The 17,599-nt window shown below is 34.0% G+C and overlaps 1 protein-coding gene across 2 annotated transcripts in view; it reads left to right on the plus strand.

The window, feature by feature from the left end:
- LOC122047409 overlaps positions 1-17,599 on the plus strand; it is a 51,160-nt gene that overhangs the window by 16,083 nt on the left and 17,478 nt on the right. For both annotated transcript variants that reach the window (XM_042608691.1, XM_042608692.1), the window contains exons 5-7: positions 275-497; positions 1,096-1,187; positions 1,289-1,424. In XM_042608691.1, coding sequence (XP_042464625.1) covers positions 275-497; positions 1,096-1,187; positions 1,289-1,424 — 451 coding nt within the window. The remainder of the gene's footprint in view (positions 1-274; positions 498-1,095; positions 1,188-1,288; positions 1,425-17,599) is intronic.

Genomic DNA, 17,599 nt, shown 5'->3' on the forward strand with positions numbered 1-17,599 from the left:
ATACGCACAATCGTTATAATACCATCATTGGTTTGATAAAATTATTTGAACTTGAAGACAGTTCAACATCCTGGAATCACCTCTCACACACAATCGGTATTATACCATCACTAGTGTGACAATTTTTCAAACTTGAATACAATTCAGCATCCAAGAATCATAAGTTTTAATTAGCATCTTGCAGCCAATGTAGTAGATATTCCATATTTCAGAAAATAATTATTATAAAATGAGGCATTAGGATAAATATCATGTGAGAGAATTTTCTTTACAGGAATCAACAATCCTTTTAACATAACACCTCTTATGGGAATGGCAAAAGCATTTGGTCTTACTGGAAGAGCCTCAGAAGCTGTAGCACTTTATGGTCGGGCTATTTATATTCTGGAGAATGAGAGGGGAACTGAAAATGAAGAACTTGCGGTTCCTTTATCAGTGCTTGGTAATCTTTTAATCACTGAAGGAAAGGCAACAGATGCTGTAAGTTGCTTCAAGAGGTAAGTACCAGATAGAACTTTAAGGTCTCTTCAGAACTATGAATGGTGGAAACATAAAAAGTAAAAACAACTGCCCTATTTGTTATTTATTATGATGTCTGTCTACAAATGACAGTAGGTTTTCAGGTGTAACCAGATATATGTGAAAATTGGTAATTAGTATTTTTCTGTAGCTTTCTATGCATTTACCAGTCTATTTTTGTAGCTTTTGCAGTCACCACTAGTATAAGAAAGTTTACTTGTAGATGGAGAATTAATGGACATTGTTCAGCGTTCAATTCTCTTTGATGGATAAAGGGCATGCCAGCTTTTACATTAGCTATTTTTATGCACTAAAATGAGCTCAAAAATACAAATAAGATTTATTTTATATTGGAAGCTACATAGTTTCTTTCAATTAGGAAATTTCACAATCTTAATGCATTGTGTAAAACTTTGCTTCTTGAAACAACAAAACTGGTTTCCATGTGCATCAGCAATTAACTAATAAGACATCGTTCTTGGAAAATCTCACTTTGCCTTTTTTCTAAGCAGTAAGTCATTTAAATATCACAATAGTTTTGGTTTTTTGGTACTTACTCTCTGTTCTATTTCCCAGAATCGTAGATATTTACAGGAAAGTGTACGGAGAAACTGATGGAAGGGTGGGAATGGCTATGTGCTCTTTGGCATATGCTATGTGTGCAAAGGGTAACTTCTCCTTACATTGTTTTAGTTATGCTAAAGTTTTAACTTATTTTACAGGGATAACAGCCATCTACTCCCTCTATCTAAACCTTCTGGTTTTATAGGAGATGTGAATGAAGCAATTTCCATGTATGAAGGTGGTCTCCAGATAATCAGAGATACAAAATATATGTCTGTAGATGACAATTTGTTTGAGAAAATGAGGACTGATTTGGCAGAATTGCTTCATGCTGCAGGAAGGTAAATGCAAATGTACCTTTATTTTACCAGGAATATAAATTACCATGTGTATCGCCCATGTTCTACTTGGTTTGACTCACCATAATGAGCTTTGCTCTCCTAGATATGGGTGGGAAAAACCCCAATGAATGGGCCCACACTGCCCTGACTGAATAATCAGTTTATTTGGGAACATTGGTTGATTCACTAGCTGTAAATTTAGTGATAATGGGATTCTCTGGTGGGGTTCATCCCTCAAATACCCAGTAACCGTACTGCAACTATATTTATGTCAATTGTTTTACAATGAACTTGTTAGCTAATCTGTGATACACAATTTCAGTTTTCTATGAAGGCAGCAACTTTATTTGGAACCTTCTTGATACTCTCATATTATATCAGTAAAATTGGGTTACAGTAGGCTTTGCAGTCCTAGCCTAATACTTCATAATGACCTGACTGGGCTCATGCAATTTATGTTGAAAATGAACTCGAACTTACTCGGCTTGAATTTACCCTTTATATTACAGTGATAGAATGTACAGATCTTATTTTTCTTCCAGGAGAATCATGCCTATAGATTATTTTTCCAGTTTGATGATCTTTAGAGTTATTTCCGGACTTTGATTCCCTATCAACAAAATCTTTACCTTTCTTTGAGTAAATGGGGTTGCAAATATTGTTTGGCACTTCATTAACAACTTATTATCAGTTGAGGAATTAAGACTGGATTAAATTGTAGCTTCAATGTTGACCAGGCCAATATGTCTTTTTCATGACTTGTGTTGACACTATAGAGGTTAGCAAGTTCCAGTCATGACTACCACTCTGTACCTTCCCTAAACCCCTTTAGTTCATTCCCCATTGCATTGCTCAACTCCACAACAAAAGTTGCTCAGTTTTTGTCCTACTTCATAGCAAAAATTGCTTGATTTTGTCCTACTTCATAGTAAAAGTTGTTCAGTTTCGGATTTGGAGGAAATTTAATTGAAATAGAACAAGCACAAATGATATGTTCGAGAGGTGTTGGTAGATTGAGAAGGTCAAGAGGTCTTGGCAGTGGGAGATGTTGGCAAATGAAGGAATCTTAAAAGTCTTAGCAGATGGAGAAGTACAATAGATGTTGTTTGATTGAGAATTTCAAGAGGTGTTGGCAGATGGAGAACTTCAATAGGTTTTGGTAGATGGAAAAATCTAATAGGTCCCAACAGATGGAGAAGTTCAATAGATAGTGGCATATGAAGAAGTTGTGTTCAAAAAACCAAGAAGTTCAAGGGGTCGTGACAATGGAGAAGTCTAGCAGGTGTCTTTGGCAGATAGAGAAATCTAATAGCCTTGGCTAATGGAGAAGTGCAACATGTGTTGGCAAAATGTTTAAAACAATGTGGTTGACTAGAAATGGTGCAAGTGCCATTGCTGAAAATCTAGAAGCAAGGTTTGTTGGCAGAGGAAGACCCAAATGTGAAATCTCTTGGTAAATGAAAAAGATCCAAAGGTGATGCCTCTTGGTAAACGGAAGAAGATCCGTATGTGCAATCTCTTGCCAAGTGAAAGATAATTCAAAGGTGAGATTTCTTGGCATGCAAGATGTAAGATTATGAGGGATGTAATCTTGATTTTTTTTTTTTTTGGAAATGTGTCCGTTTAAGGAAAAGGTTGTCCTGGGTTAAATTTGACTAGTGAGCTCAATCTAGAGCAAATTCAGTTGACTGAAACAATTTTCAATTGAGTCAGTACTTGAGTTGACTAGGAAGTCGACTAACAACTTTCTACTTAGAATATAAAGGTTCTATTTTGAGTTGTCTGAAGTGGTTTGACATGATTAGCTAACCAACTGATGAAAACAAATAAGTTTTTGTTGACTTTGAAAAATAGACTATTGGAGATTGGATCTTAACCACTCAAGTTGATTGAATTGTGTTTAAGTCATCTGAAATAGATTTGAGATGATAGAACTAAGGATTTCTGTGGCAATCATGCCGCTCGAAATGGATAGTTTTTTTTATTGTTTTGGCATGGGACTAATATGCTTGCATGCGTCCTCGTGTGCTTGCTTCCGGCACAGAGCGTGATAAAAGGATTTGAATTGATTCCTTTTGTCGATTGTAGAAAATTTCTATCAATCATGGGAAATCAAAATGCATGGTTATAAATGCTTGAAAATTTGTCCAACAGTAGCAATTGGCCAGAGAGATTCAATGACGAGGATGGATGACAACTCTTTTGCTCTTAGCAATATGCATAGGTAAGATTTTGATAATTTGATGTATTTGGAGTCTTAGAGGGAAGAAAAGATAGTAGGTGGATCAACGATCACTGATGGTCGCCAACTAAATCGCGACTATCAAGCCAACAACTCGGGGAGGAGAAAAATAGAAGGAAATCGTGAGAGAAACGAGATGAGGGATTCTAGGAAAAATAATTTAGATATAATGGTTTTAATTAAACCATTAAATTAAAATTTGTAATATAAATTTATAATAGTGTTAAAAATAATTACTATAGATTAGTGTTATTAATTGTTATAAGCTATACATGTGTGATATAAACCATTAATGGTGATATAATTAATATCGCTCTTTTTTTTTATGTTGGCACGAGATATCCAATTATTCAAACCGACAAATCTTGGGGTAATCAGCCCGATCCCACTGAGAAGCGCTCATGGAGGTCTATCCATACGACGAACATTCTTAGGTCCGTTTCTCACTAGAGGGAAAATCCTATAAACCACAACTATATAAATATATATATTACATATATCAATCATTAATTAACTAAACTAATAATTAATATAGATTTATGTTTTTGTCAAGGTTTAAAATTGTGTTGTACGACATGGACGAAATTTATCATTTTGTGCACCAATTGATACAACATCGGATTCGACAAAGATCCAAAGAGAATATCAACGACGACGGATGGCGAGGTTTAGATCATCTGCCAAAACTCTAACTGTGTGCAGCGTGGTGCTAGGGCCTTCATGGGGCCTTTCGCGAGGTCACATAGCCTTGTGAGTTGTGAGACTATGAGCCTCTGCGAGCTCGTAGGGACTTTGCGGTGAGTCTTCACAAGTCATTCTATTATTTTGTTTTCCCCCCTTTCTTTAATCCCATTGTTTTTTATTTTATTTTGTTTGCTATTAATATTTTTCCTTTCCTAGTCATTTCCTTTTTTTTTTTTCCCATTTTCTCTCTCTGTTTTTTACTTCCCATTCCTACCAATTGATTACTTTTCCCTTTCATATTTATTTTCTTTTCTACTAATTCCTTTCTTTTTTAATACTTTTTTTCTTTTTTCTCTTTCAATATTTTTCCCCTTTTCTCTTTTTCTTTATTTTATTTTATTTCCTTCCTTTCCTCTCATTGATTATTTTTTATTTACTTACCTTTTAATGTTCGTTTTTGTTTTCCACTAATATAATTCTTAATCTTATCATACTATTTCGGTCCTAAATCGAAATTCTGGTATTGTTCAAAATTATAAACGTTGGTTTTTGTTATCATTTTTTAAGCAATTAAAAATATAAATAAGTTAAAATAAAAATAAAAAATATTGGAGTTGAAAAATTTAAACTCAATAAGTTTTTTCAATCAATTTAAATTCATATGAATCAATTTATTTTTTAATTTTTTTAAATAAAATTTTTATTTATTTTTTTATAAAATATTTAATTTTTGAAATTTTCTAAGAAATAGAAAATAATTTAAAAAATAGTAAATAATATTTAATTGTTTAACATTTTAAGAAATATATAATTTAATTTTTTTTAATAAATTCTATTTTAATTATATTTCTAAACTATAATTTTAATGTTTAAATTAAGTTTTAAAAATTCTAAACTTTTAATATATTTTAAAAATTATTTAAAACCTTCAAACAACTTTAAAATATGATTAACAATTTTTAAAATAATCTTTGACTCTTTAATAATTTTTATAGAATTATATTTAAACTCTTAGTTTTATTAATCTCCATATTTATTAGCATCAGGAGCTTTATATAAAAATTTGATGTCAGTTTTAATAGTTATTAAAAATTTTTAAATAATATTCATATAAGGATATACTCATTCTATTTATTTGGTAATTTTGTTAAAATTAAATACTCTTGTAATTTTTTATGAATAAGATAATTTTATCAATGTTATAATTATGGATATTTGTTGTGAATTATTTTATCTTTTTGGTACTCTTATCTTTTAGTAATGCATAGGTAGGCAAATGACACCAATATAGTAATATCATGATTTAGCTTAGAGACTCATTGATTAGAGAATCGATTTCATTGACAATGTTTATATTACGTTATGATTGGACACGAGAGTGGTGTCACACACCTAAAACATCTTGTTGGTAAATATTTAAATATTTTGTGTCAAAAAATTTCTCGAGAAATTTATGCTCAAAAGTTTCTCATGAGCTTTAGATAAATTTTGTGTTATGTCAGTTTAATAATTATTCAAAAGTTTTGAATAAATTCATATATGAAGATATTCATTTTATTTATTTAGTATTTTTGTTAAAATTAAATATTCTTGTGATTCTTTATGAATAAGATAATTTTCCCATATTAATTTTATCAATGTTATAATTATGGATATTTGTTGTGAATTATTTCATCTTTTTGCTACTCTTAACTTTTTTGTAATGCATAGTAGACAAATGACACCAAAATAATAGTCTAATGATCTAGTTTAGAGACACATATTGATTAGAGAATCAATTTCATTGGCCAGTTTTTATTATGATATGATTGACATGGACCATGTCACATGGCAGTGGAGTCACATGGCCAAAACATCTTGGTTGTAAATATTTAGATGTTTTAAGTGTCCAAAAGTTTCTCAAGAAATTCATCGCAATGAAGGAGAAACTTGATGACAAAAAAGAGTTAAAGTACAAACAACAATAGCAATGTGAAATTTTTGATAGACAAGTCTTTTGAGAATCTTGAAGGTCGTGGTGAAGGTATTCCAAACGATAAAGAACTTTTAACAACTTTTATAATCTCTCAAACTTAATACGAGTATGAGCAAAATATACGATATAGTGGTAATATAGTTAGTGCTAGTGGGAGAGGTTGAATTGGTGCTAGTGGAAATGGCTTAACAATTGCAACAATATTGGGGAGGAGTGTAAGTGTTTGTATTACTTCAACACAAGGTGATATTAGTCGTTTCTGTTGGACCTCGGTTGGCCGGCTAGAAATATCGCTGCACAATTTAAAAGAGATACCCTTCTCAGACTTATAACTTAAACAAACACTTGCATAAATAATTAAATAAATAGAAAGACGAGGATTTACTTGGTTACAACCGGGGAGGTTGTTAATCCAAGGAAGTTGAAGCGCAATAAAGATCTCCTTCAGGCGGAGAAGCCTCTTACAGTATTCAAGCACAGAAAATGAGAAGCTAAACTAAACAAGAGAAGCGTACAAGTGTTGAATATCAAATTGCTTGTTGTTGTAAAAGCTTATGGAACAAGGCAATATTTATAGCGTCGGGGCGCCTGAAAGTTCACGACTTGGATGGCCGAGATCACCCAAGTCGCCTGGAGCGGGATAAAATCTTATCCTCGATGCAACGGTCAACATCCACGTCGAGTGGATAGAAACTCGGTTCCGGGCTCCCGGACCCTTAAAGTCAACCTCGTTGACTTTTTTGGTCCGGGCCCTCTGCTCTGGTTCAGCTCGCCTCGGTCCGGGTCTTCCGCTTCGTCTCCGCTTGCTTGGGTGATCTCGGCCATCCAGAATAGGGCTCATCCGAACCCAACTTCCGGCTTTCTCGAGCAGGCTTCCTCCCTCGGAATCGTAGCGTGCTTCCTTCTCGTCCGCTAGGGTACTCATCCGCAGCTCTTCGTCCCTCGGACGCACCTAGCTCGTCAGCTCTCTCCCGTGCCGACCTTCTCGTTGGCTGCGTCTCTGGCTCGAGGAATCTTCTGCTCCGGCTTCTCGTCCCTAGGAAACACTACACGCTCCCTTCTCGTTCGCCGATGTACTTTTCCGCAGCACGTCGTCCCTCAGACGCACCAAGTTCGTCGGCTCTCTCTCCCGTGCTGTCCTTCTTGCTAGCCGCGTCTTCTGCTCGACTTCCTGTGTTCCTAAGTTCTTGCCCACTTAGACACAGGGTCAAAAATACTACAGGACCTAACTTAACTTGTTTGATCACATCAAAACAACCTGGGTTCCAACAATCTCCCCCTTTTTGATGTGAGCAACCCAAGTTAAGATAGGGTAAACCAACATAAATCAAGAGTAATAAATTTTACATGAAAGTGCAAAAATTTGATCTATCTCCCCCTAGACTTAATATTTTTCTTCTCCCTCTTTGATCACATAAAAAATGAGGTATCACAACAAGTCTAAGGATAATAACTTTGAAAATTTTGAAAAATTCGAAGATTATTTTTGATATCACCAAAAAGAATTTGCAATAATTTTAGAAACTTTAAACTTCGAAAAATTTCTAAGTAAAATTCAAGCAGAAAGAAAATTTCTAAGTTAAAAACTTTACAAAAGAAATTTCTAGGTTTAGAGAACTTTGTAAAAAGAATTTGAGTAATTTCCAAAAAAATGTTTGAAAAGACTTTTTTAAAGCATTATCTAATTTCAATTTAATGCTTTATCAGTTAGTCAATTAAACATTTTATTTCAATATTTGGCTTCAGACTATGGCGAGACACTAGGCCTTCTCGGTTATTGGATTATTAACCACTTCTAGACAAAGTCTCATAAGGAAATTAAACGTTTAATTTTCTCGCTGAAAGCACTAAATCTTAATTAAAGTTCAAGTAAAACAAGACTTTAGAACCAATATAGGTTCCAGCCAACTTGATTAATTAGAAATTTCTTCGGGGCATATTTCTTTAAATGTTTCTAATTTGTCCCTTATGATATCTAAAGTACCAATTTAATCCATAAAATTTTCTAATATGTTGATTATTTGAGCATGCATAATTTTTTAAAATATCTACTTGTATTTTCAAATTATCATTTTCTAATTTTAATTTATCATTTTCTAATTCTAATCTTTTAAAATCATCTAACAGACAAGATTTATCTAGAATTAATTTCAACTCTTTATTTTCTTTTTCTGGCATGTAACAGTCTTTAGTTAATAACTTTATAAATTTGAACATTTGGTCAGGTGGTAGAGATCGTATTTGACTTACCTTGTCGCCTTCTGATGTTCCCCTGTTGAGCTGCTTTCTTCCGAAGACTCTCTTCCTTCATCGATGCTCATTTGGGATGAGCTTTCTGTGTCCTCGGGAAGGAATTCGGCTATAAGGGCTGTCTTGTCAATTTTTTCGGTCTCGGATTCTTCTGACGACGACTCAGTGTCCATCGAGGAGTCGGATTCGGCTTCAATCGGTTCTTCGTGGAGCTTCAAGAAGTTTTTCGAGAATCCTTTTGCACTTTGGTAGTTGCCGATTCTGTCGACAGTACACTTATGAGATGATATTCAGCCTTACAGTTTGATATGAAATCGTCGCGCTACTTTTTGGTCCAGAGGCGTTTTTCAATTTCTTCTCCGTTCGCATTTTTTGGTGCTTCATAACCATATTTCATTATTAGTAAAATACTGAAATATGTTTTAAGAAATAACTCCATTCGACGCTTCCAAAACGCGAACTCTCCCTCGAACGTTGGTGGATAGATGTTAGCTCTGACCATCTCGTTGTTTCCGTCGGCGGTTAGTCTTTTTGAGGCGTCCTAGCTCTGATACCACTTGTTGGACTCCGGTTGGCCGGTTAGAAGGGGGGTTGAATAGCCCTGCACAAATTAAAAGAGATACCCTTCTCGGACTTGTAACTTAAAGAAACATTTGCATAAATAATTAAATAAACAGAAAGACGAGGCTCGTAGGATTTACTTGGTTACAACCGGGGAAGTTGTTAATTGAAGGAAGTTGTTAATCCAAGAAAGTTGAAGCACAATAAAGATTTCCTTCAGGCGGAGAAGCCTCTTACAGTATTCAAGCACAGAAAATGAGAAGCTAAACTAAACAAGAGAAGCGTACAAGTGTTGAATATCAAATTGCTTGTTGTCGTAAAGCTTCTGGACTAAGGCTGTATTTATAGTCTTGGTCGGGGCGCCTGGAAGGGTAGACGCCTGGAGCGGGATAAAATCTTATCCCGGCGCAACGGTTAACATCCACGTCGAGTGGATAGAAACTCGATTCCGGGCGCCTGGACTTCGGAATCAAACATTTTTCCACTAAGTGAGGTTGACTATATGGATTATTCTATGCTATTAGACTCTGTCTCCTACTATATCATCATTTATATTTAAATAGCTTTTATCTTATTTTATTATTACTAAGTCTTTTTTGGTCTTTTTCTTTCTCGTTTGATGTGCACATTTGTCATAGTTTCACATCATCTAACTGGAGCATTTATTGGTCGCCTAAGTACAGTTTGTATCATCTTAAACGTGTCTCTGGTAGTTTTTCCTCAATAGATGCAATCTTGACTTTCTCCCTAATATTTTTATTTCTTATCTTGACCATCCTTGTATGTCCGCACATCCACCTTAATATAATTATCCGCGCAACTCTTATTTTCTGCTTATATGCTTGAGTCATTAACCAACATTCAGCTCTATATAATATATTAGGTCTAATTGTCGTTTTGTATAAATTTTCTTTTAATTTTTAGAGGTATTTTATGATTATAAAGAATACCCGATGCTCTCCTCCATCATAATCATCCTACTTGTAAGACATCTCTTAATCCGTCCATCCTTTTGCAATAATTATCCTAAATACTTAAAATTCTTAGTTACAACAACTCGTTATCTCTTATTTTAACAATTATCCCATTATGTCTAATATTACTAAACTTAAATTTTACTCGGTCTAAAACCTATCACTTCTAGTGTTTCTCGCCAATATTAGTGTTTAGCATTTACTTTTCACGTCTCATTTACCAAAATAATATCATCTTTAAACATGTACTACAGTACCGTATATTATACGTGTCAAGTGAGTTCATCCATTATTATTATAAAAAAATAGGAACTTGGAGCTGATTCTTGATATAACCCCATCTTTATGGGAAACACTTCGGTTAATCCGCTTGAAGTTTTGCTCTTGTCATTATATTTTTAAATAGACTCTTAATTAAGTACCTCTTAAACTTAAAGGTAAGTTCTATAAAACAGCAGTTAGACCTGCTATGTTATATGGAGCTGAATGTTGGGCTATGACTCGAGCACATGAGCAGAAGATGAGAGTTGCAGAGATGAGGATGTTAAGGTGGATGTGTGGACATACGAGGATGGACAAAATAAGAAATGAGAGCATTAGAGAGAAAGTAGGAGTTGCATCTATTGAGGAAAAACTCAGAGAGACTTAGATGGTTGGTAACTGTGTGCAAATATTGATTGATTAATGATAAAATTTATATAAATATCTATATAAAGAAAACAAAAAAAAAAATGGTTAGCAACAATAAAACAAGATAAAATTTATTTAAATATAGATGATGATATAATAGGAGATAGAGCTCAATGGCGTAAAAGGATTCATACAGCCGACCCCACTTAGTGGGAAAAGGCTTGGTTGTTGTTGTTGTTGTTGTATAGACTCTTAATTAGTTCAATGTATGTTATGTTAACACTTTTCTTTTCTAAGTCAACAAATATTGTGTAAGTCGTGCTTCTGTTCCCGATATTTTTAATTAGTTGCCCGAGAAGATGTATAACTTCTATTGTCGACCTACATAAATCCAAATTGATTTTGGTCATCGTGATTTCCTTCCTTAGATATTTTTATTAATCTTTCCTAAAGTTTTATGGCATGACTTAATCATTTAATCCCTTATAGTTTGTACTATTATGTATATTTCCTTTGTTCTTGTATAAGGGAACTAAGATACTTACCTAGCATTGATCTGTCATGTTTTTCAGTTTTAATATCAAATTAAATAATTTTATAAGTCATTTATTATCTTATTTTTTTCTAGGTACTTCTATATCTCTATTGGAATATCTTGTCTATCTACTTTTTTTTTTTTTTATTGTGTATCACATTTAAAGTTTGTTTTACTTCTGAGTTTTCCTACGATAAAAATTTAAATTTTTATACTCATTTGTCGTACTTAAATTACCTCAGTTAAATTGATTATATAAAACTTCATTAAAAAATTGATGAAAATATCTCTTCCATCATTTTTTTTTTATTTAATAATAACGTATTATATTCATCTTTAATTCATTTTATTTGATAAGATCTTTTATTTTTCTCTCTCATTTTAGCTATTCAATAAAAATCTTTTTCCTCCTTTGATATTTAATTTTTAATATAAACGTTCAAAAATTTCATTCTCGACTTCATTTATTATTTTCTGGGTCTCTTTCTTGTAAATTGTATACTTTTAAAAGTTTTCCTCATTCTTATAAGGGTATAATATCTTATTGGCTATTCGTTTCTCCTTCACTTTTTCTCCTTTACTTTCTCATTCCACCGTCAAAATTCTTTACTTAGTCGTCCATGTTTGGGGTGTTACCAAGTATTCTTCCCTTTTTTTTTGAAAATGTATTATCTAGTATAATGTCATATACTACAACCCCAACCAAAGTCCAAAAATAAAGTTAAAAGTAAAACTTCTACAATCTTTCCTAAAGAGAAAGGAAAAAAAATAAAAGAGGGAAGGGGCCAATTGAGGATTGGTGAAAACTAACTTGTTGCAACTGATGAGCAAGAACAAATGATGAGAGTGATGAAATGTCAGTACCTTCTAACATTGTAGTTGACGGAAAGTTCAAAATGATAATAGTGTTACGATAGTAGTGTAAGTACTCATGAAGTGGATAGTAGCGATGCACTAGGTGGTTGTAAAACCTATGCTCCCTCGACTCCAGCATCGAAGCCTTGGATTATAGGATCGAATTCGAGACTAGAGGGGGTGAATAGCATTACCAATTTTAAAATGAGCAAATAGTAAAAATAGTTGAATAAATTAGAGTAGCATAACGGAAATAAAAATTATTTAGATTGATTCAATTCAGATAAGGCAATATAAGCATACAATAGATTTAGCTAACAATTAAACAGTTGATCAATCAAACCAAAAGTATAAACATAGTGCGTAGTTATAAAATATGTTTTTTATTTCTAATTTATCTTTTCCAAAATGTCTCTGGAGATGGAAAAATATTAGAGAAAAAGAATATAAAAAGTTAAGCATAACAAAATAAATATGACAACACTAAAACAAATGAAAATGCTATTTAAGACGTTGCTGATCGGAAATGAACCACAAGTTGCAGCGTGTCGTAACATAGAAGGCGAGAGAGCACAAGAGAACTAGCACAGGAGAATGTATGAATGAGTAATTGTGTGATTTTTAAGTTCTGCCTTGAAGCTCTTTTTATAGTACCCCTCCGGTCGCCTGAAACTTTCCTAGCCGCTTGGAGAAGTACTAATGTGGTGCAACTATTATCCGTTCAAAACGTTAACGAAACTCTTTAGTTGCCCATAATCCTTTTTGTCTCCTTGAGAGGTGTCCAATTTGATCTTGACTGGACTCGCTTGGATTGCTAATAATGTCATCTTTTGGTCGCCTAGAAGCTGCTCCGGTTGCCCGCTTCCTCCGGTCACCCCTACTTGATACGCTTGCCTAGATCATCTGAAATCCCTTCGTCGAGAGTTATCACCAGCCAGTCGCCCCTAGACTCCATTTGATTGCCTGAAATCGTCAAACATGCTTCCCTACACTGGTTACACGTAATGAGTAGGATACAAAATTTAATGTTATTTACACTTTCGTTGAGTCTAGATGCTCAACCTCCAGTTAAATCATCTAGACTGAGGTGTCACACATTAACTCCCAGTTGCTTCTATTTGGACTTGTTTGCCGGACCTTTAGCTCCTTGACTCCACCTCAACCTGATTTACCAAATACATAGGTAGGATTTTTGTGTGCCAAGCTTTCATCATTTGGACTTGATTCACCTAGCCTCTAGCTAGGAATTGGTTTGCCAAACCTTCACTACTTGGACTTGATTCACCTAGCACTCAACTAAGAATTTCTTACTTGGTTCCAACTAAGACTTAACTCATGCCTGACACTCAATCAAACTTCAGTTGCCTAACTTCATTGGAACTTAGTCATTGTCGGGTATCTAACTAGGACTTCAACATTTGTCAAGTAACCTGCACACTTGACACAACTGATTAGATCACTTAGTCATACATCAAAACTCTGGGTTAAATGTTATACACTTGTACTAACAATTTCCTCCTTTTGATAATATTAAAATTAAGTTAAAATTATAAAATAATAAAAAATAAGTTGAATTTTGAATTTATATTCAATATATTAAATAGATAACAAATAATGAAGTCATACATCAATATAACAATTGAAATATAACTCCCTTTAATTATTGCTCCTCTTAATTAGATAAGGATTTAATTTAGGAAGTTAATTTAAAAGAAATAATTTTAATATTTTTTATTTTAACCCTTTTACCTTTCTCCCCCTTTTTTATATATCAAAATGGGTTAAATCATAAAAATAGAGTAAATAAAGTATACACTCAAGTGAAATATTACAACCTTAATTAATCAAGCAGATGAATAGATTAATTTGCAATTAGATATGAAACATTAATTTGCAATTAGATATGAACAGACTCAATTACTGACCTTAAAAGAAATGTTAGAGATTTTTTTTTTTTTTTTTTTGTGTGGTTCACGCAGCTACTATTCACACAACACTATTCATCAAACATTTCCAAAATATTGCATTTCCTAATAATTCAAGTAGCAAGTGGTATTTAAAAGGACATAATAAGAATTTTATTAAAGATCTAAAACTTTTTTTTTCAAACATGAAACTTTCTTAAATGCCGAACTGAACTAACTAAAGAAAGAAATTGGGTTAACAAAGAACTCGAGTCAACTTCTTTTTCTTATTAATTCTCAGAACTTTATTTTGAAATAGACATAAACTAAAAGGGCCTTGGTTATGTACTGCTTGGTATGAGTCTGCTCCTCCATCAAGCCCCTCTGTCTCTTCGTTACTTGCATCATATGAATCTAGTGAATTTAAAGACTCAACAAGTGTAAACTAATATATACATCCACATGCATTTCAAAATACTTTTAAGAAAAGTTTACCTTAATCATTTAACCTTAAACCAGTGATCATAAACATAAACTTCAACATCACATGAGTCTTAAGTCCTTTTTAGGCAAGTTCAGATAATTGAATGGGGCACCTTTATCTCAACGTCTGATTGTTTGGCCAAACTTTTTTCATAGTACTAGATTTGGTAGTGGTCCTCTAAGCTGAATTCCACAACCCCTCTTTTTCGCCTTTGAGTTGATAAGGATTCCGATATCCTCTAAACCGGACTCCTATTCACCTCTGAGTTTGATAAGGATTCCGATATCCTCTAAGCCGGAATCCTTACTCGTCAATTTGCCACATACGAATCACCTAGTTAATCAAAAACTTTTACCTTTTTTTGCATCAAACATAAAACAAATAATTTTATTTCCTTTTTCGTAAGAAAATTAAAAGCTGTTCGAAGTTTCCGAGACAGTGCCTTATTGACCTCGTTCCCCCAAGGTCATTAAATCATTTCGATTCACCTCTAGACGTGCTTGTAAGGACCCAACACCTCATAATTCCAATTGCAAGAAGCAAAAAGGAAAAATCCAGCACCTCATAATCCCAATTACAAGAAACAAGAAGGAAGATCCAACCCCTCATAATTCCAATTACAAGAAACGAAAATGAAAAATCCAAGAAATGAAAAGGATTATTAAACTTCGCCATAACATCGCAAAAGTAAAAAAAAACATCATCAATAATTCATATTCATAACACCTAATTCATATTCATAACACCTAAAACGTATATTATGATCGATATAGTGCAGAAAATAAAATTTGAGACCTTGCCATAGCGTTTTAATATGTGACAACTTGAGCAAAGCGTAGGGGATCGACGGGAGATGATCGAGAAACTTTTTCTTCCAAAATTCCTCAATTTATACACAATTTTCGAGATGGAATTGACAGAGGAATGACAGCTAAGAAACCCTAGGCTAGGAGATGATCCTTTGTTTTTTTTTTTTCAAAACCCTCATGAAGCTAGGATAGAGTTATATGGTTGTCATAGATTAGTTTAGTCCCATTAACTTAATAGTTAAATTATTAATTACCTAGGCCCGATAGCATATAATTACCAATACCTATTTAATGAGATTGAAACTCTAGTTTTTTTTTTTTTGAATTTAAATATAAATTTTCGAAAATTTAAAGGAAATGCTTTAAAAAAAGAAACCTAAATTACCTTACCCACATTATTATTTTAAATAATTTATTTCATGCAAGTTATATATAACTCCAAGTCAATATACAGATCCAAATAGAAGGAAGTAGGTCTAAGAAAGTCAGTCATCATCCATAGTCGACGGAGGAGGAGGCTGCTGGCCTACATAATAAGTACGCATCATCTCCATCTTCTCTCGCATCTGGGCCCCCGTCTCCCTATGCTCATGAGCGACAGTCTCGAGTCGTGCCACTTGGTCCTCTAATGTCACTGTTCATGGAGGAGCTGGAGGAGTCCAAAGATGAGCTGGTATCTGATTTGGATTAACCCCAAACTCAACCATGATATCATCAATATATGGAGATCGAGGGGGCAGTGTTCCTCCCATCCTTCCATATGCATTCTCTCCGAGGAGCATCTTAGCTAGGGTGAAGTTCGCAAGTCCTATTTGGTTAAACTCAGTCAATGGTTTTTGATGTTTTTGCTAGAAACATCAATCCCTATAGATGCAAAAAGATGAGTCAAAATGTGACAAATGACATGTGGACTCGATGACGGGTGGACAAGCTGGATGATAGATGATAGATCTAAAAATCAACAAACTAAAGTTAATGTCCAATCTATGTTCCGATGGCATTAAGGAGAAATGAGTGGAAGGGTCGTATGGTAGCAAGGTCTCTAGTGTTGATGGGCAAGATGCAGATATAGAGAACCTTGTACAACACAGTCTTTATCTCTAAGCTGGCTAGAGTTGAAGTTGATGATGGTCGGAGTCTGCTCGCCACCAAACAAATAAGTGTAAATACGGTCTAGAGTGATGTCAGAATGAGACTAAGGAAAAGATGGAGTAGGACATGGAAAACAATAACATGTGAAGATTAAGGGACGCAACTCGATTTGGTCCCTAATCAAGTTAGGTGTGAGGTTGATGTCACGACCTCCAGCTCTAGAAGAAAAGGTAAAATCATCTACCTTAGCTAAGTTGTTATAGAACTCGGCACACAGATCGATGTTTACTCTTTGATCGCAGTAAACAAACGTGGATAAACCATAGTAAGCTATCATCTTTAGAATGTTAGGACAGTGATCCATGAAGAACTTTCTACCTAGATATCTAGAATGCATGGGTACGTATGTATGCTGCTGAAATCTAAGTCTAAAGCCCTCTAAGGAAAATCTTGATTGGAAGGATGCTGTGAGAGATCAGCCTCTACTCTATGTTTGGGTTTAATATTTGAAATAAATAACTGAGTTTAAACAAATTATTTAAGCATACTAGTAAAATACAAGGAATATTATGCTTAAATGAAATGACTTGAAATAGATAAGTCAAAAACATATACCTCGGCATGATGAATAAGTTGGGAAACTTGAGCTCGAAGGAGGGTTGAAGACAAAATTTGGGGGAAGAAAAGGTGGTCTCGGATAGAGTTCTTGGCGTGTGCTCGTGGTCACCTATATAAAGGCTTACTGATCGACCAGGTGGTTATACGGTCGACCCTATGCATGTTCGAGGTCACGCGGGCGACCGTATAGCTATATGGGCAAGTATACCTAATTTTTACCGTCATCATTAATTCAACTTTTCTAATACGGTGTCTGGGTAGAGATAAGGTCGACTGTTTATGGATTTTGCACCTAACCTGATCAACGAGGTTTGAATGTTAGTCGGTTCGTTACTGGTTGCTTGTATACGTTATGGCGATCAGATGGCCAATGATGTTGACTTTTGACTTTCGAACTAAGTTCATCATTCCCGCCTTAGGTCCATAAGTTAAATTCCTGAAAGCAAGTTAACAAGCCATTCAAAAGAAGTGAAACCATGGGAAATGACATTTTATGAAAATATCTAAGTTTTTATCAAAATAAAATTTTCAAACCATTTTGAAATGTTCAACTTGATTTCGA

This window comes from Zingiber officinale, chromosome 2B (assembly GCF_018446385.1).
Source record: "Zingiber officinale cultivar Zhangliang chromosome 2B, Zo_v1.1, whole genome shotgun sequence".
Classification (NCBI taxonomy): Eukaryota; Viridiplantae; Streptophyta; class Magnoliopsida; order Zingiberales; family Zingiberaceae; genus Zingiber; species Zingiber officinale.